The 19,787-nt window shown below is 40.5% G+C and overlaps 1 protein-coding gene across 7 annotated transcripts in view; it reads left to right on the top strand.

Moving 5' to 3' along the window:
• Positions 1-19,787, top strand: part of AHCTF1 (AT-hook containing transcription factor 1) — an 82,310-nt gene that overhangs the window by 50,573 nt on the left and 11,950 nt on the right. For all 7 annotated transcript variants that reach the window (XM_059412575.1, XM_059412574.1, XM_059412573.1 and 4 more), the window contains 14 exons: positions 264-387; positions 529-585; positions 1,791-1,937; positions 2,499-2,686; positions 7,247-7,391; positions 7,468-7,599; positions 8,299-8,449; positions 8,890-9,046; positions 9,364-9,456; positions 12,099-12,276; positions 14,120-14,323; positions 15,582-15,996; positions 17,301-17,424; positions 19,456-19,541. In XM_059412575.1, the coding sequence (XP_059268558.1) occupies positions 264-387; positions 529-585; positions 1,791-1,937; positions 2,499-2,686; positions 7,247-7,391; positions 7,468-7,599; positions 8,299-8,449; positions 8,890-9,046; positions 9,364-9,456; positions 12,099-12,276; positions 14,120-14,323; positions 15,582-15,996; positions 17,301-17,424; positions 19,456-19,541 (2,201 nt within the window). The remainder of the gene's footprint in view (positions 1-263; positions 388-528; positions 586-1,790; positions 1,938-2,498; positions 2,687-7,246; positions 7,392-7,467; positions 7,600-8,298; positions 8,450-8,889; positions 9,047-9,363; positions 9,457-12,098; positions 12,277-14,119; positions 14,324-15,581; positions 15,997-17,300; positions 17,425-19,455; positions 19,542-19,787) is intronic.

Below are 19,787 nucleotides of genomic sequence, written 5' to 3'. Positions count from 1 at the left end.
TCTTGGGCAGTTTGCTCTGGGTGGTAGAAGCAAGCTCAGGCATCTGGCGGCTGGACCGCGCTCTCCCCCTGGGAACCTGTGTGCACCAGCTTCCTGGCGACCAAGCCCGAGGCCTCTGCATCTAATTCTTGTTGGTGACTGGACTTCACGTGGTGCCAAATGGGGTCCTGTTCTCAACTCTCTTCTCCTTTGGATTGTGGGGATCACAAGAGTTTGGAATAAACATGAATGGCGAATAATCCTGAATGTTGCCCGTTTTGCAGAGGGAAATGGAACCCCGATTGCCTGATTATTGACGAAATGGTATCTCAATTGGGAGACGGCGTTGAGAGGTTGTGGAAGCGGGATGAAGGAGGCACAGGAAAATACCCTCCATCTAGTCTGCACGTACGTTTCTGGCCACGTGCTCCCCCTGAAGACTCTGCGGTTGCTGGGGGTATTGTTCCCGCCCGGCACGGGCTTGGGAGAATCAGGAACTGTGAATGAGTGAACATACAAAAAACACTGAATTTTTTATCCCTTTTACAGGCACTGCTTGACATATACCTATTGGATGACGTCACTGAAATAAGCAAACATGCTGTTGTATCCTTTAAACACTGTCAATTCCTGTATTACGTTCATCATAAAATTTGAGAGTAATAGGAACCTCGAACGTCTAATCCAATCTCAGCTGCACATTTGCAGTTTTTTTAAAGGAAGGTTAACCCAGGGTCTGTTGTTTGGGTTCGAATGGTCTATGGCAAATCTGAAACTATGCAGAATTTTGTTATAATTTTCTGGGGTTAGGATCCACAGCTGTCATCAGATTCTCGTGTGTGTTTGTGTGTGTGTGTGTGTGTGTGTGTGTGTGTGTGTGTTGGACATCATCAGAGTTACCAACATACCAACAGCAATTCTGAAACATTGCTGGCCAAATGGTCTTCTTTTTCTTTCTTTCGTTTTTTTTAAAGATTTTATGTATTTGTCAGAGAGAGAGAGAGCGCACAAGCATGAGTGGCAGGCTCCTCACTGAGCAGGGAGGCCGATACAGGACTCAATCCCAGGACCCTGAGCTCATGACCTGAGCCAAAGGCAGAGGCTTAACCTACTGAACCACCCAGGCATCAAATGATCTTTCTTAATGAGGTTAATTTATGTGTTCAATACAAATACATAATAAGTTAGTTTAATATTATGTTAGGCCTTGGGCCTGAACCCAGTCTTATTTGCAATAGTATTTTTGTGCTGATGTCAGTTTCTGAGTTTAAAAGTGTGTAGTCCAGGGAGGGGTGGCTCAGTCAATTAAGCGTTTGCCTTTGGCTCGGGTCATGGTTCCAGGGTCCTAGGAACGAGTCCTGCATTAGGCTCCTTGCTCAGCGGGGAGTTTGCTTCTCTCTCTCTGTCAAATAAATGAATAAAATCTTTTTTTTTAAATGTGTAGTTCCATTCATAAATTATAAGTTACATGATGTGTTTGCTTTAGCCTTTGGCTTTTGCCGATAACTGGAATTTTGTCTGTACCTCTGCTTCTTCAGTGCTAATAAGCTACTGACTTCATGAGGAAAGTGGGCTTTTGTTAATCTCTTTTGCAGTGGTACTTACTACTGAGTGTGAATTTGTGAATTTGCATCTAGAACTGGCTGCACAGTTATTTAATAACACTGCCACACCAGGGTATCTGTTTAGGCTTTCGGAATCCTGAAAGCAGCCTCTTTAAGCCTCTGGTGCTGTAGTCTCTTGATCCCTAATACAAGTAGATATGTAGGAGATTTTCTTCTTGTTACTGTCCTTAATTCTCTTTTTTAAAGACCATTTATTTGTTGCTCGATATTATGTATTCCTTCCCAAACAAAGCAGATACTTGCATTGAGTCTTTTCCCACTGCCTTTGCCATTCCTTGGGGCCAGGTGAAACTTATTCAAGGCTTTTGGCTGATAGATCATAATGACTATGCGGTAAGTCTGTTCGCTGAGAATGTAAGCTTTCATCAGCTGTTAGAATTTCAGAAAGAAGTACGTAGCTGGATTAATTGTGATATTAAAGATACGACTCAGTCTACTTCTGGAGTAATTTACGGACTCAGTTCAGTCGATACCTTTATCAAGCAGTGTCATCGGCAATGAGAATACAAAGATGCAACACTTTAGGACCTCAGGGCCCACAAGGTCTAAAGAAGGAAATAAGTACTAGTGGTGCACTAGTGGTGCAGATTCGGCCATTGTTTTGTTAGAGACCCGCTTGGTGTGTTGCCATAGAAGGCAGGACTTGGTATTGATGTGTGACCTTGGTGGCAGAAAGATTTTACGTCAGATCTCAACCAAGCCTCAGAAGAATGGGGCTTTTGATAGGCTTTTATTTAAAATAAAATGTACCATGGATTAAAGTAGAACTTGACAGGTTATGTTTAAACTGTTGTTTGTGGCTGTAGTGTCCCCTGTCTTTTTAAAGGCTAGGTGTTTTTGTCCAAGTGCATCACATTTTATGTGCATGTAGCATTTTTTGTGTTTTCTTTGCAGAGTGGCTTGGATCTTCTGTTCCACCCAGCTACTGTAAAACCTGTGTCATGGCAACACTCAAAGATTATTGAAGCCTTCATGAGTCAGGGGGAGCACAGACAAGCCCTCCGATACATTCAGACAATGAAGCCCACGGTGTCCAGCGGTGAGGATGTTACCCTTCACCTCACCGTTTTGCTTTCCAATAAGTAAGTACATGTTTTGAAAACACCGTTGAAGCCTTGATCATGTATGTTAATAAAATGGAATTGATGAGACTGTCATATAAAATACTTTGCTTTGGTTGCGTTTACATCCTGTTCTTAGGATTCTTCATTGTCAGCGTTAAGAAGAATATAAAAAACCTTTTATCTTAGAATAGGATGAAGAAGGAGGACTCTTGAGTAAAAGGGGAAGCCAAACTGAGCTTCATTCAGAATTCTCTCTCTTGCTAAATGGCAATGTGGGCCTCTCCCCTGTGGGCAGTTGAGGTTTGGGGGGGGGATTGGGGGGAGGAGCCAAAGATACAAAGGAAGGATAAAGCCCTATTGAGTTGTAAAATCGGGTTTTGTATCTTAAATACCTGAACCAAACGGGATTTGAGCAGGTGGGGATTTGAGTAGGTCCTGTCTTTACATTGTTCCTTTTCTTCCCTTTGCCAGTGTTAGTGCTCTCTAATCAGCATGCTATAGATCCGTTCATATTATAGCTGTATATGTATATTGCTGTAGTTACTTGTGTATGTGACAACTATGACAAGTTAAAGGCATGATTGGAAATACAGTTGTCTGGTAATTTGGGTTTTCTTGTTAACCATATGATTTGGGGAAATTGCTTGGAGCTGTTACTTCCTATGAGATTGTAACTGTTTTATACAACTCACTTTTTTTTATCAGTTCTGTTGGTTGGTCATTTTTATACTTTTAGAAATTCGTTTCTTCACTCACCCCAGATTGTTTATGAACCAAATGCTACTTCAGTATCAGCATTCGCAAAGTTAAGCTTTCTTTGTTCTCAATGTATTTCTGAGAGGAGAGGGTTGAATCTCTAAATTTCAGGTAGAAGAGGAGTTCTGTAGTATGGTAATGGGTTGATTAGATAGGTAGGACACTGCTAGTGTCCTCGAAAGGAATAAATTAGGAAGTACTTGTTGAAATAACTTGAATTAGCCACAAACATTTGACTAGCTGAATAAATCTGGAATGAACATAAGGGCAAGACAAAATTTAAAGAAGCTAGCGGCGATAGAGGTTTAAAAAAATGGGTTAAGAGTCCCAGTACTGAGTAGTCAGGCAGCATGTAAATTATTTTCAGTTGCATAAAAGCTGTTCAGTCTACTGACTTGAAAGAGGTTGTCCTTAACCACTAATGCTGACATCGAAAAAACAGATGTTGGAATCTTGGAAAAACACCTTTGAAAGGTTGCTTGTTTTCCTCTGCGATCCTTGTTATCTGTTATCCTTCAGTTCATTCACAACACATTTTTGTGGTTTGCTGGGTAGATCCTGATGAAGTTCTAGAACCTAGGTGAGGTTCGGTGGGCAGGAAGAGCATATGAAAACTCCCGTTGAAACCTCCCTTCTCCTCCTCCCAACCGCGGGGTATATAACATGCTGACCCTCACAACCCCGGGCAGCAGCTCTTCCTGCCCACGGGTCCTGTCCCCGTGCTTTAATAAACCACCATTTTGCACCAAAGATGTCTCAAGAATTCTTTCTTGGTCATCGGCTCCGGACCTCAGCCCACCGAACCTCACCTAGGTTCTAGAACTTCATCAAGTAGTGGAGTATGAGGGCTTTCTTATTTTTAAAATTTACGTCAGTGTTGGCAGTGGAACAGGCTTTCTTGAAGTTGGAGATAGTGTTGTCTCCTGCTAGAGGGGAAATGGAAAAATACATTATCATTTGCCCTTTGCCTTCAAGTATACTCTCCTGGTAGATTAATATTCGATAAGTCATAATCTTACTCTTACTACATTTGCTCAATTAGGAGTGGACATCATACTTTGAATTGGAAAATTTCCATGGACTGGTGGATGGAGGGTCAGGAATTAGGGTTGGTTTTTCTTTTGTTTTGTTTTTAATTTTCAATAGTAAAATACTTACATGCTTCCAAAAGGTTCAGGAGGATACACAGTGAATTTCCAGCCTGCTACGCTGCTTCTTGGTACCCATCAGTGTTAATAATTTCTAGTGGTGGACCTATGTAAGCAAGTGCATGTATGTTTCTTCCCCCTCCTACTTAAACTCCCACCCCACCTTTTTGAAAGCACTTGCTAACATTTAATGAACCTCCCTCTTTGTGGCTTCAAGCTACTAGGATGCAGGCCCCAGCCCCGCCATCACACACACCCTTCATCTCCTCAGCTCTTCTGCTGAAGAAGTTCGCCCTTCGTGATGACGGGCTGTTTGGGGAGTGTTCCTTTCCCCAAAGCTTTGTAGTAGTCCCATCACAGCACATTAGTGATGGGAGCAGCTCCAGGCTCATTTCTAGCAGCATTTACTCTACCACCTCTCCCTACCACCCCTACACAAACAGTGCTACAATACAAACAGCACACTCTATGTCTTGCTACAGTGTACTTTTTCCTGTTTAATTTGGACTTGATATCTTGATAGGACAAAGAGACTTTCCTTACTTTTGACAGTTACGTAGTAGTTCCTTGTGATGTGCTGTGTCAGTATTTATCGAACCAGCTCGCCTCAGCGAACATTTAGGTATTTTTCAGTCTGTTGCTATTTTAACCATTGCTGTGAGTAACCATACATTTTACACAGGTGCAGATTTCGTTTGTAAGACATAAAATCCTAAAAGTGGAACTACTGGGGGAAGAGACATTTGATAGCTCACGGCACACTGCCCTCTGGTGGGTGAAAGTGGTAACAGAGTAACGGGTTTCATCTCACCAAAATAATAAGAGAATGCACCTTTTCATAAAGCTGCTATTTCCTGCTTGTGACCTGCCTTTTGTTTTTGTGTGTGTTGTTGAGATTATTCTTCCTAACATGTTAGAGCTTTTTGTGTGTTAGGGATAGTAATCATAGGGTTTTTTTCCCCTCTTGTTTGTCATTTGTCTTTTTACTTTGTTTTAGAATGGATTTTGTTATGTTGAAAATCATGAAATCAGAATTATCAGTATTTTCATTTGACTTTTGTGTTTGTTTTTTCACTTTAATGTCATTTTTTGTTTTTAGTTCTCTTCATGGTATCTGCTACCACTTTTGTGGTTTTTGTTTTATCATTTAGGTATTGATTTATCTGAAATATATTTTGGTAAAAGCATTTTTAAAAGAAGATTTCAGTGTATACAGAAATAGAATAGTATGGTGAAGGTTCCATATACCAGTCTTACATTGGATTCTACAAATAGATTATGTCCTACCTACTTCAACTTTATGTTCATATGGTTTATTTTTAATTTATGTTGATATACTTATTCATTCTTCTTGTTTATTTTTCTGTCTATAAAAATGTGCTCATTTTAATACTCCCATATTTTTTAGGCAGGAAAAAATTTACCCCCCTAACACACTCAGGTTTATAACAATCATACTCTCCTCCCTGTCCTGGTATGGGGTGAAATACAAGGCAGTTTTAGATTTTTAGGGAATACCTGTAAATTTGTTAGTTATCTGGGTTCGTAACCTTTGTAAGTCTGCAGAGTATGTTAAAATATTCTAGTCCCAGAACAAGAAAATGAACAGTTGGCCCTGCCTGGCCTGTCAGCACAGGGAGCCCTTTTCTTCCCTGAGGAACTTTATATCCACAGGAAGCCTGGCTCAGTGCTGTGCAAGTTATTCTTCCATGTATTTCCATGCTGAATATTAATCGACGTGACTTAGTTCACATATTCTGTGTTTCTTATATGTGTCTTGGTTATTTATTAACAAGTTTTTATGTCAGTATTTGTGACTATTTCAATAACCACAGCTAAAGCTTTTTTATGAAGTTGTCCCTTGAAACCAAAATTATGTGTTGACTTAGAATTTGGTAAATGATGGCCTTTTTAAGAAAAATTATTTCCTGGTACTCATATGTACTTGCCATGTATTCTACCTCTCACAGCCCTGAAAGTTTTCAGCCCCTCCAAAAGTTCTGACAATTTTAGTGTATATCTTTCAAGACATTTTGTTACCTATTTAAGTAAATAAGTACATAAACATGTATAGGCTTTATTGGTTAATTTTTTTACAATTATAGTCACTGCTGATACAGTTTGAAGCTTGGTTTTTTGTTTTTTCAAGAGTATGTTATGAGAAACACTGTTGATGTCTCACTGCCCACAGAAGACAGTGTCTCATGCCCCCACATGGTGTCTGAAACTCCCTAATTTAACCCATGTTTTCCAGTCAGCTCTTGCTTATAGATCGGTCAGAATATTCTTTGACTGAGATAAGCCCGTCAGCATCCCTTAAACACAATGGTGCCCAGGTAGGTCTTTGCTCCCTTCCCCTTCCACTGCTCTCCTGCCTGGCGTGCATCCGTAAGGGCCCGGCTTTCTCTGCCACACCACAGTGATGCTCTTCTCACGCCCTTGTATGCTCTGTGCTTTCCTGTCCTGTACTCCAATAACGACCCAGAACAGCCTCACACGAAGTCTGCTCGTGAGATCAGCAGACGTCTTGATGCCGTGACGTGTGTTTAAGAAAAGCTCAGAGTTCTCCAGCGTTACAAACCCAGAGTGTCACTGAAATTCTGTAGGTGGGTCGCTCGTTTGGAAAGCTTCCAACGGCTTTCCTAACACTAGGTCTCGCGGAACGCTGTTTCAGGTACATGGTGGAGGCCTGGACATTCCTGCGGCAGCACTCCACCAGTCTGAACATCGAGCATCTCCTGACGCACACGTACAGAGTCTGCCAGGAGACAGGCCTCATGGAGGACTTGCTGAAGCTGCCTTTCACAGAACTCGAGCAGGTAACAATGCCCCAGCACGCGCTTGTCGGAAATGCAGGAGAAGGGAGTAGCTAACAAGTGTTTTGGTTCTTCCTAGGACTGCTTGGTGAGATTCTTGCAGTCCAGCACCAATGTTCGGAATCACGAATTCCTTCTAGTTCACTATCTGCAGCGTGCCAATTACGTCTCTGCCCTGAGGCTGAATCAAACTCTGAAGACCAATTTTTCGGTATATAGTGAAATGTGTTCCATTATGGGGGCCAAGAGAGTAAGGAGAAGTGGTAACTGTTGTGTGAGAGTTTCTAGCTCAGTAACCACTGAGGCTCTTCATATCCCCTCGACCTTGGAGATGCCTCGTCTGACCTTCCCTAGCACGTTGGGAACAGGACATTCTTACCTGGGTCCATTTACATTGGCCATTTCTATTTAGATAACTGCCCACAGTCCTGCCAGACTAACCACTTCACTTAGGGGGAGCTAGAGGAGGAGGTAGAGGAGCAGTGGTAGTTACGTGGTTCGAGGAACGTGGACTTCAGGGCTCAGACAGATGCTCTTTTGTGCCGTGCTTGGAACACATTCTTGGAGCCTTGGTTCTTCCATCAGTAAAATGACAGTATCTGTTTGTGGGGATGTGCATGATGTGTCAGAGGTGACCTGTCGCCTGACCCACGTAGAAACTTGGTACGTGATGACCATTGTTAGTCGTGGAGAAAACTCAAGCCTGGACGGGGGAGGGGTGGAACCCAGGACAGATGGGGACTGATAATGCAGTCAGGTGTGTGTCGGAGGTCCTTGGTTTGGAAGAATGGATATCGGAGAAGGAAGATATTGTTAGGTATTCAGAATTCTGTTTTAAATGGTAAATACATAAACATAAACATAGCACTTTTGAAGAATAAATGTTTACGGTTTATGGCATGTTTAATAGAATGACCGTGATCCTTGTTTGCGGGAGAGATCAGAGGTTCGAAATGCTATAGTAGAGCAGTATGGGAAAGTCCTTCCTAAAATCCAGCGAAGATTAGCTGTTGAGCAAGCTAAGCCTTACCACCTGTCCACATCACCAGTTCTTCGAGAAGGTAAGATTTGATTGAATACTATCATAAAAACATATCTTTGGTGAGAAAGGACATCAAGCAATTTATCTCATGAAACTGTTGTTCTCACATTCAGCTCATTTTTTGCTTTTTTTTTTTTCTGGTGGGTCCCTCTGCTCTCCCCAAATGTAAAGTTTTCTTAGAGGTTTTTATAACTGATTTATTAGGGCAGAACAGAATAAAGGATCTCGTTTTATTTCGTTTGGACACTCCCGTCCACCTTTTAGAGAACACGTACAGTAAATTATCTCCACCTCTCAAAAGTCCCAAGTTCTATTTCTGCATAGATGTTGCTGAACTAAGTATAACCTGTAACTGCTTATCTTGTGAGCCCTATGTCCTAGTCACTCATATTCATCTTCTGGTAAAATCCTGGTTTAGAAAGGAAAGTAAACCCTGAACTTGCGTTCTTTGTTTTACAGTTTCTAGACCCCAACCATTATCCACTGTTACAAAGCAAGCTGCAGCAGGGGCTGTGTTAACAAGATCTGCTTTCATCAGTAATGTGTTGTCTAAAATCGGAGAGATTTGGGCATGCACTGAACCTAAAGGTGGCACCTCAGCCTCAGCCTCCAAGAGGTACTCTTCCCTTAACACCTTATGGTCTTGCCGCTCGTTTTTCTTTCCCTGGTATCCGAAGCAATCATGAGCCATTCAGTCTTAGAGTTTATTAGTCTGTGCAAAAAGGAAAAACTCTATGTTGACTATTTTGATTGTAGGAAAATTGTTTTGTCTTTAAAAGCAGTTATGTTTATTGTTATTTGTAAATAAGCAGAAAGGTACAAAGTAAAAAGTGAAAGCCCTCCTCTCCTACCTGATAACGCCTTTTGTAAAAAGCATAGTTTAATACTCTCTGTAATACGTACTGAGAAGTTACATTTTTATTTTCTTTGTAGTCCTAAAAGAGAACCCTCTCCTCTGCCACATCCGCAAGTGCCTGAGGCATTTGTTGGAACACCAATTTTAAAAGCATCACAAAAAGCTTCTAGGTAAGACTTAGTTAAATCATTTTAAAGTCACAGTATTAGATAATAATTACACTGTCATTTTCAATTACCTTTAAAATGTTGCAGTATTTTAAATTCTTGAATGAGTTTTAATACTTTTTTAATGCTTTTAATTTTTTATTTATTTATTTATTTTTAAATAATTTGGGGGGTAGCACAGTAATTTTAGCACCAGCTGCTAGCCTGCTTAGAATTTTGGCTTAATGGTTTCAGATGCTTAGAGAAAAGAAGTGAACTTTGTTTTATTAAAAATCATGAGCAAAATAAACTGGTAACTTCTTTTAATACAATTTCCTTGTTGATTGATCCTGAGCAAAAGTTATTTTTGGAAATCGTTAACTAATTTTGGCTTATTGAAACTTCTGTACGACAGAGCCCAGTAAAATGCCTTCCGTGGCTTCAGATCAGTAATACTTGTACAACTTAAACTGTAATATTAGAAAAGTAAATAAATAGTAAGTCAAACTTCTGTATCCAAGATGAAATGGTAATTGTATTTCATCTCAGAATATTGGGTAGTTGAAAAAGATGTTCATATTCTCAATAGCAGAGAACAAGTGTCTCAAAACATGCTTATGATCGTTATAAATTTGATTGTTTACATTTTATCAACAACAAAATTATGTTATTTTTTGAAAATAAAATGATCTGAATTTACAATAGAATAAGGTACTCAGAATAAGTTAATAATTTACAAACGGAGTCAAAAGCTGTTTAGAGTGGGCATATTTTCAAAGCATGAGAAGGTTTTCTGTTTGGGGGGTTTGGATTTAATTAGATTGATGTTGTTTTCCTTTAATTACCAGGAAGATTATTTCAAATAAAAGTCATTATTATTATCATTCTGTTTTCCTAGCAGTAGTTCCAATTTTTTCCCCACAAGTCACTTTTTCTCAGTCCCTTTGTACTTTAATAGATCTGGGGTTCAAGAAGGGAGCAATTAATAAAAGTTTTCAGACTCATGACTAATGGCCTAAGGACCTAAAGAAAAAGAAGTATAATGAGAATCCTTCAAAGCTATGATTAACTCAGATGGAAGAAAGTCAATTGAGGTGTGAATATTTATTTTTATAGAAATCATTCTGTTCCCTAATACTGTGTTTCAAACTGGTTTGCGTTAGTGGGTAGTGAGTAAACTCAATGGCTTGTGACTGGCCCATCTTTCGGTGGAATAGCCGAGGTCGCATCCCTCGGTACTGCGTACAGTAAGGCTAGTGCTGTGCTGTGCAGTGTGTGTTGTGTGTGTGTTTGATATGAAATGCATTACTAATGTATATCATGCCCAAAGATTTGTGGAAATTTTAAGATACGATGAAGTATTTAACATTTTTAAAGAGGATATAATAAAAACAAAATATCATAATCCAAAAATATTTTCTTGATAATTGTTTTAGTATAATTTAGATACATTGTCTTATAAGAATTTTGCTTTTACTCAGTAGGTACCTTTGTTGGACAGGCCCTGCTTTTGAGAAGGAGTCCTTGATAATGATTAAACATCTTGAGCAGGAATACTAGCACAGTGCAAGACAACTAACAATTCCAATTTGGGATAGTTCAGTATAAAAGTGAGCAAATGGTTTACAAATAACAGATTTTGAATATAAGTGAAGTAGAGAAGGAAAAGAAGAATTCGACAATAGAGAAACAAGTGTTAGTGGCCTGATGGGATATTCTTGGTTTGGTGGAAATCTCTCCAAGCTGTGCTTAGTACAGAATAAGCAGCAGTAGGATTAAGGAAATGCTTCCAGTAGTATTTCCCACCGGGCACCAGGCTGGGTCTTCAGGCACCCATCTGGGCTCTGTGCTCCACTGTCCCACCCGTGAGGATCTCATTTGAAGGTAGAGGATGGGACGGCGAGGCACAGCCATGTGGTGGTTTCATGCCCAGGCGTGGGGACATGCTGGACCTTTCTGGTCATTCTCAGCCGAACCAGAGTCACTTTAGGGAAGTAAAAATACATTGTTTGTATTGCTAGGAAATGGTCCGTAAAATAGACTATTCGTTAGGAAATTGCCTATGCAAATGGCCCATTAGAAATTGTAACCTGAAAATTTCACTTTAAATTCTTTATCTGTAAGTTTTTAAACTTTTGGGACTATGCATATTTAATACAAGTTACTGATGAGGTTAGTTTTATCATTTGCATGAACTGCATCAGGACTTTATAGAAAACCAGCAGATTCTGGAGATTCCATTTTGTCATTGAACTCTTTAATTTGAAAAAATTAACTTTTTGTGTGTGTTGGTGTTCAGTCTTTTATTGCAATAAAAACCATAAAGGTAAAGCAAGCCAGTATTCATTATGTATATCACATGTAGATAAAATGAGTTTTAATGTGTTCATAAAAATGTATTTATTTTATAGTAATTATTGGTAAAAGGGCGGGGGACTAGAGCTTTCTTTTTTATCGTTATCCAGAATTCCTAATTCTTGGTTTTACTACTGAATTAATTTTCTGACTTTTTTTAAGTATGATATTAATATCCTCACTGAACTTACAATTTCATGTGGTTACCCTATTTTAACAGTGAATATGGAGTCTAATGGTATACTAAATTTTTTATGTTTTCACTGTCACCTGGATCTTTTTGTGTACATGTGTGCGTGCTGTGCTTACAGGCCACTGGATCTGGTCGTCCATCCTGTGCGCCAGCCTTGTCAGCGTTTGGGGTTTATTCAGCAAACCCCCAAAAGATCTCCTGTATACCTAGCATCCAGTTCATTGTTGAAAGGATCACATCACAGTCCCTCTAGGACTGTAGAACTACATGTGCTTGAAACTCCTTTTGTGGTGAAGGTGAGTATTATATACCTCATGTTCATAGTAAAGCTAGGAAGTTCTCACTTGTCACACAGCAGGGAGAAATAAGCTATCTCTGATATCTCTGGATAACTGACAGCTTTAAGCCTTTGTGGGGTGGGGGGGAGTACCTTTTTTTTTAATCTTCTTAAATAAGACTTTACAAGACTTGACCTGTGCTTCCCTGATGTTATACTCAAGGTTAACAGTTACAAATACATTGTTGTTCGGAGAGTAATCCAAGTCTCTGGTTATTACAAGTTGAAACCTTAATTTTAAACCTCTGAAAAAAGTTTTCACATTCCTGGGTTTGCCCCCGCCCCATGCCATTTCTGCTGCCATTTTGCTGTTACTTCTTCCTTCTGTCAGAAGCTTTTAGTTCTCTGGTTTCTTTTTAATTTACATTCTCTCACTCCTTTGATGAAACTGCACTCTGTTACTCCTTCTTACTAGCAGTAAATCTGTCTTAATTTCTTTTCCTCCACCATCTCTGATAAATAATTAGTTGGGAAACCACGAAACTAGACTTGTGGTGGCAGGGTGCAGGCACCTTTTCCCATCCCGTTGTCAGAATGGTTTCATAGCAGTTGTGTGCACTGGCTACCTGTCCAGTGTTGTGGATTGAGTCTTGGAGGTGCCCTACCTTCATTTCTTTCCATTGTTTCTGGATATTCCGCATAGAAAGTGAAGCTAGGGGCTTCTTGCTTTTTCTTTCCTCCTCCTTCTTCTTCTTCTTCTTTTTTTTTTTTTTTTTTTTTTTTTTTTTTTTTTTTTAATTTATAAGAGAGAGAACAAGCAGGGGAGGAGTGGGAGAGGGAGAGGGAGAAGAAGCAGGCTCACCTCTGAGGGAGCTGACACGAGACTCAGTCTCAGGACTCTGGGATCATGACCTGGGCAGAAGGCAGACATTTAACCAACTGAGCCACTGAGGCATCCCAGATTCTTACATTCTGAGGTGAATAAAAGATAGTTCAACAAATGTCAGTCCTAAAATAGTTACTGAAAGAAGTGGAAGAGAAGGTTGGTGAGTGCCTGATATTTACTCTCCAGGGCTGTGATTCCAGTTTTCATCCATTAAAAATAAATCACATTTTGTATTCTCTAAATCAAGGAATAATTTTGTGTCTGCTACCCAAAGTAGTCTTGAAAAAGAATCCGTATAACCTAACAGATACAATGGAATTTGGTGATCTAATGGGGTACAACCATCTGCGTTGCTAGTCCTTCAGAGGAGAAGTGAAGGGAAGGGATTATTGCAGCTTTAAGCCTTTGTGGGGTGGGGGGGAGTACCTTTTTTTTTAATCTTCTTAAATAAGCTTCTTATAAATAAATAAGCTTAAAATAGCTTCTGTGCTAATTATTGTTACTCTGGTAAATCAGGATTCTCATAAGTCATCCATCAGTTACTGGTGGACTTATGTGATGAAATTGTATTTCTTATAAAACATTCTTAAAGTCAGGCTTATCATTTTGTATTAATTTGCTGTAATTAAGCTTGGTTTTTTTATACACATACTGTCCTTTCTCTTCACCTAACTAAAGTTTTGTAGGGACCCATTAAATAATTGATCTCTGCACCTTTATTAACATATAAAACTGGGAATAACCAAGACCTTAAGAGTGATTGTGGGTATAGTTTTGTGTTTTGTAGCCTTAGGTATAGAAATCTCTTGGGTAGAATTTTGTATTTTCTTTCCAGCAATCTATAATAAAACCTTTTACTGATGTGTTTATTAGAGTTGAGTATATAGGCACCATTGTGACTCAGTTGGCCTTCTCTGTCCTTAATGTAAGTGGCTTTTACAAATACTAATGGTGGAATTCTATACGTTTGTTGCAGAGAGCGAAAACTTTGGCCATGTCAGTTACTTCTTCTGGATTTGCCGAGTTCACTCCTCAGTCCATCTTAAGGTCTGGACTTCGAACACCACCTTTACCCTCTCCCTCTCTGTCACCTGGAAGATCCATTACCCCTCCTTCACGACTTAAGGAAACTAGAATTTCATTTATGGAAGAAAGCGTGGCCACAAAACGGACTCCTGGAGTAAGTTTGACAATATTTAGAACAAATTAAGACTATATTAGTATTTACAAGTAAAAAGATAAATCGATTTGCAGGGGGTGGGGAGAGAAAGAGCATGAGCCAGAGGAGGGGTAGAGGGAGAGGTGGACTCCCCACTGAGCAGGGAGCCTGACTCGGGGCTCTGTCCCAGGACCCTGAGATTATTACCTGACCGAGACAGATGCTTAACTGACTGAGCCACCCTGGTGCCCCAGATAAATCAATATGCTTATAGATATTTAAATACAATCTCATAGATAGGCATGAAATCAGAAAACACTGGTTCAGAAAAAATCTCCTGGCACTAACTAGCCAAGCCAGACCCATCATTTACAACTGAAGTTTTAAAATAGGGCCCAGAAGACCAAGTAAATTGCCTATAATCAAACGGCTAATTGGTGGCAGAAGTGGGACTTTAGTCAAGATCTCCTAATTGCTTTTTTTTTTTTTTTAAGATTTTATTTATTTGACAGACGGAGATCACAAGTAGGCAGAGAGAGAGGAAGGGAAACAGGCTCCCTGCTAAGCAGAAAGCCCAGTGTGGGGCTCAGTCCCAGGACCCTGGGATCATGACCTGAGCAGCTTTAACCCACTGAGCCACCCAGGCGCCCCTCTTTTCTTTTTTTTTTTTTTTTTAAGGTTTTATTTTTTATTTGACAGGTAGAGAGCACAAGTAGGCAGAGCAGCAGGCAGAGGAAAAGGGAGAAGTAGGCTCTCCATTGAGCAGGGAGCCCAATGCGGTGCTCAACCCCAGGACCCTGGGATCATGACCTGAGCCAAAGACATATGCTTAACCAACTGAACCACACAGGCGCCCCAAGACCTCCTCATTTCTTAGTCTATGTGTTTTGTTTTGTTTTGTTTTTACCTTATATTGTGTTGCCTGTCTTATTACTATGTTCTTAATTGGGTGTCTCTTGAGACGGTATGTAGTCAGAGTTCCATTGTGGGTTAATAGGAAACCATTTAGTGGTAGTGGGTTGTCTTGCCTATTTTGTGTTTGAGTCTTTGAGAAATACCGTTTTATTCCCAATCAGGGAAACATTAACAACCATTAACTTTCATGTATCTGGAGAGAATGGATTTATAATAAGTGAGTTTTGACTGAGAAGAGAATCTAGAGAAATACCAAACATGAAAAGGTTGTAAGTAATCAGTTACTATTGATTGGAGATGGAGAGCTTAGACTCGACTGATTTCTCCTAGTAAATTATTTTTTTCGAAACCTTTTACTTGACAGGGTACAGATGACAGTAGGACGAAACTGTCTGTTACTACACCTCTCCATAAATGTGGAGGTCCAGCAAAAAGTGAATGGCTAAAGAACAAAGCCAAGACAACAGCCTTTTCCCTGAGTAGTCCTGAAAAGGACCATCAGGAAGTAGAATTAAGGTCCCAGGACGCCCCTTCCCAGAGTTTGGAGAAACTGGATATGAGCCAAGAGAGTAGCGGAGCCTCCACCAGGTCAGACCAGACGACCTTGGAGTATCAGGATGCACCTTCCCCGGGAGACTTGGAAGACAGTTTCGTGGCCCTGAGGCCAAGGCACTCTTCCACAGAACTCATTATCAACTTAACTGAAGCGACTGAGAAGGACAGTGATAAAGATGTGCTTGAATCCGAAACGAGTCCTCCAGACCTGGAGAAAGAAACGGGTAAGAACTCCTTTCTAGATATTTAAAAAATGTGTAGTAGAAGTCTTCCCACCGTGCACAAAGCTTCAGGATTAAATAATACACAATCCCAGTGTACTATATTCTAGACGCAATGCATACATCTGCCTTAAGGCCCTCTCTTACAGCTGTAAGAAGTAATAATACTGACTCTACAGTCTAGGTTGTTGTTATAGTTTCTGACTTGTCCAGCAACCTCAACTTTCTGGAAGGCTGCTCAGAAACCAGATCCATCATTCTCTTCATCATCCCTAATTCCAGAATAATCACTAGACAAACCAGATACCCAGAGGCCCATGAATTTAGAGTCTTTATGTTTACTTCTATATCAAAAAGATTTTGAGCTCCTAATGTCTGTGGAGAACCGGCGAGCCCCCCAGCGAGTGTGCTCCCTGTTGGGGAGCCTGCCGCTGACTGCAAGTAATTTAGAGCCTAGGGGACTAGCTATATAAACAAATGAGCACTTACAGTGTAGCTGGAAAAACACTCCGGTAGGAGGCAAGGAAGGGGCCAGGGAGGCACCAGAGAGCGGGGAGAGACTTGGCCTAGAATCAGATCAGAAAATTCAGTCCGTTTTTTGTTTCGTAGCCCTGCACAGGTTTAATAAGCATATTTAAGGGTAACTCCTAACTTAGAATCTGCAAAACTAAATCACTTCAATAAGTATCTTTATCATACTGGTTTCTTTAGGCCTGTGATGTCTCTATGTAATAAACACAATCGTTATTGCTCTAAGAGCCTAGGACTCATGAACAGCCTCTGTCTACAAGTGTACATCAGTCCAGATGTGCTCTAAAATGATAAAACGGAGGAGAATGTTCATGACTTTATCTTCATTGATGATTCCTAAAAAGAGGAGGCAATCTCAAATAGAAACTTTTTATTGTTTTCATGGGGGGTTATATAGCACAAACTATAGGATAAAATAGGCTAGAATTGCATCTCAGCTACTTAGTAGGCCTGGGATAGTGTATCTGTGTGCTTCTGTGTCCTCATCTGTAAAATGAGGATAATAGTCCTCCCCACTTTGGTTGTCGAGGACTGAGTCGACCTATGTATAGCATCATACATTGGGCCCCGACTGAGAGAAGTGGTAGTTTTGTTTTGTTTTGTTTGAAGGACAAATTAGAAGGACCTGTTGCCGTTCTGAGGCCAACAGAGTAAACCTAAAAGTACAAAAAAGCAGATCCAGCAGCTTGTTACAAGTAATCATCCAGGGAAGATCGGGAGTACTCGGTAACATTTGGCAGAAGTGGTTGTGACTGTTGCTCATGCATGATTTGTAGGCACTGTCGCCGATCTGGAGACGAAGGACCTCTTGATTGAAGAGGAGGTACCCGCAAACCTCTGTCCCTTGCACCCCATTCCAGGAGGTGAAACTTCCCGCTGTGCTCCGCCAGACCACGACGGGTAAGCTAGTAGGGCAGGCTTCACGTGTGCACAGAGTGTGACGAAGTGGTGAGCCGGTAGCTTCGTATTCCACGCGTAGAGGAGCTTTTATTAAATATTTAGTTTTATTTTATTTTAGTGGGCATTCCTACTTTGGTAGTGGTTTCTGTTACGAAGGACCTTCATTTGTATGAGCATGTGTTATAGAGTAGTTGCTGTGAAGTTTTAGATTGATGCTAGACATTTCTGGAACATACAGTCGTGATGAAGTAAGGCAGATCTCCTATATTCTTTGGGGATCGTGTTTCTGATGAAGCCGTGCATTCCTCTGGCCCCTCCTGGGTTCAGTGGTTTTGGGTAGATGAGGTGAGTCTCCTGCAGGACCAAGGTGGAATGTGGGGGCCATGGCTTGGAGGCAGTTTTGCTCCCTGCCATTTGGTGAATACAAGATTCCAGCAAGGGTTTTCATTTGCAATGACTGCTTGAACTGTTATGCTCCTGGTTGGTTTTATTCAGTGTCTGTACATTCAGGCACTATACTGGACCATATGAGGTCTGCCAGCCTGAGGCCAGGTCCCAAACGGTTTATGATCTGCAGCAAGGTCATAGATCTTAGATCAAGATCATAGGGCAGCTTGTGTTAGACTATAAACCACTACATCATTCCTTTCCTGAAAGTCAGCTGAGCTCATCAGTGAGATGACTGACGGCCCCTCTGGCAAAACCCCCTCCTCCCCTTGCAAGGCTGGATGCCTTGTGCCTTGGCACTGGGGGCAGTGCTGTTGAGAGGATTCAGAAAAGTTGCAGCTTTGATTATTATGAAGTCGTAAGGGTGATTTACTGAGGTTAATCCATATATAACACAATCCTTTAAGATACCCTAAGTGGTTCAGTGCTTTGTAAGTCCTGAGGGGGTTCACACCCACCCACAGAAATCACTGTTGTAATAGTCACGTCTCACACATTGACCTCCATCATGTGCTTCCCTTCTGAGAAGACAAATCCTGATTAGCTGGTTGGAATCTTCGCCAGGCCTCCAGAGAAAAAGTGGGAGGAAACAATATTATAAAAGCATTATGTAGATTGATGATTTAATTCTAATGTTTCTTGAATTTTAATGAAAATACTTTTGGCAATGGGTTTGACAGAGAATTGCAACAAATTGCAAAGCAGAGAGTAATCACCTGACAACAAACGTTGTGGTTCCTGGTGATCTAGGTAAATAGTCACCATCGTGACAAGCCTAGGTCCTTTTAAAATGTAAATGTATTAGTTGTTGCTTCTTGGTTATCCTAACATCATGAAACAGATATAAGTCTTAAAAATACATCTCTAAGGGCATCTGCCTTCAGCTCAGGTCATGATCTCAAGGTCCTGGGATTGAGCCCCTCATCAAGCTCCCTGCTCAGTGGAGAGTCTACTTCTTCCTCTTCTTTCCCTCTCCCTGCACATCTATAAATTGGGTATATATTCCAAATGTATGTTTTTTTCTTGATTTTACTTTATAATTTTATTTGTCCCATTTTTTAAAAACGAGCATGCTTTTTATTAGGTTTTGGGAAAGGGTCTGTTCAGAATAGGAGGGGATTACTGTGCCCATATTTCCAGAACTTATTTACACGAAGTGGCTTAATGCAGGTACCACTGGTCTCCTACTGTGAGTCTTTTTTCATACTCTTTCCAGATAATACTAAAATATTGAACCTCATTTTACTGAGTATATAGGAAATACTCCATAATATCTGAAGACTTAAGAATGTGCCCACAGAAAATTAAAAACTGGCATAAGTGTAATCTATATTGACGAGCATTTTAAAACAATTTTATTTGTAGTTTAAGGCCATGCATATTAGAAAGTGTGAATACCAAATACAGTTTTATTCACTTACAAATGTTATAGTGTTACTCAAAATGAACTTGGGTGGTATTAAGTTCTCCAAACTTTGATTTTTTTATTACCAAAAATGACAGGTAGCAGAGAGAGTGGGGTTAGAGCAGGGAAGAGCAGGTGGATCTTCTCAAACACTAACGCATGTGTTTCTGTTTCTAAAGGAAAATCCTTACCCTGAAATCCCAGGTACCAGTTTTAGACGAAGGACTAGTATCCATTGAGACCTGCACCTCTACAGTTAGAGCAGGTAATAATCAATGTGTATATTATTTTGACTTTAGAATTACTTCATTTTAGGGGTACCTGAGTGGCTCAGTCGGTTGAACATCTGACTCTTGATTTCAGCTCAGGTCATGACTTCAGGGTCATGGGATAGACCTCCCTTGCCAACTTCCAACTCCCTCCCCCACTCTGGCTCACGCATGAGCACATGCGCGCACCCTCTCACTCTTGCTCTCGCTCTATCCCCCATGCTCCCCCCAAATAACCCCCA

This window comes from Mustela nigripes, chromosome 10 (genome assembly GCF_022355385.1).
Source record: "Mustela nigripes isolate SB6536 chromosome 10, MUSNIG.SB6536, whole genome shotgun sequence".
In the NCBI taxonomy this organism is placed as follows: Eukaryota; Metazoa; Chordata; class Mammalia; order Carnivora; family Mustelidae; genus Mustela; species Mustela nigripes.
Note: the sequence above shows the minus strand (reverse complement) of the source record. Positions and strands in the feature narration are given on the sequence as shown.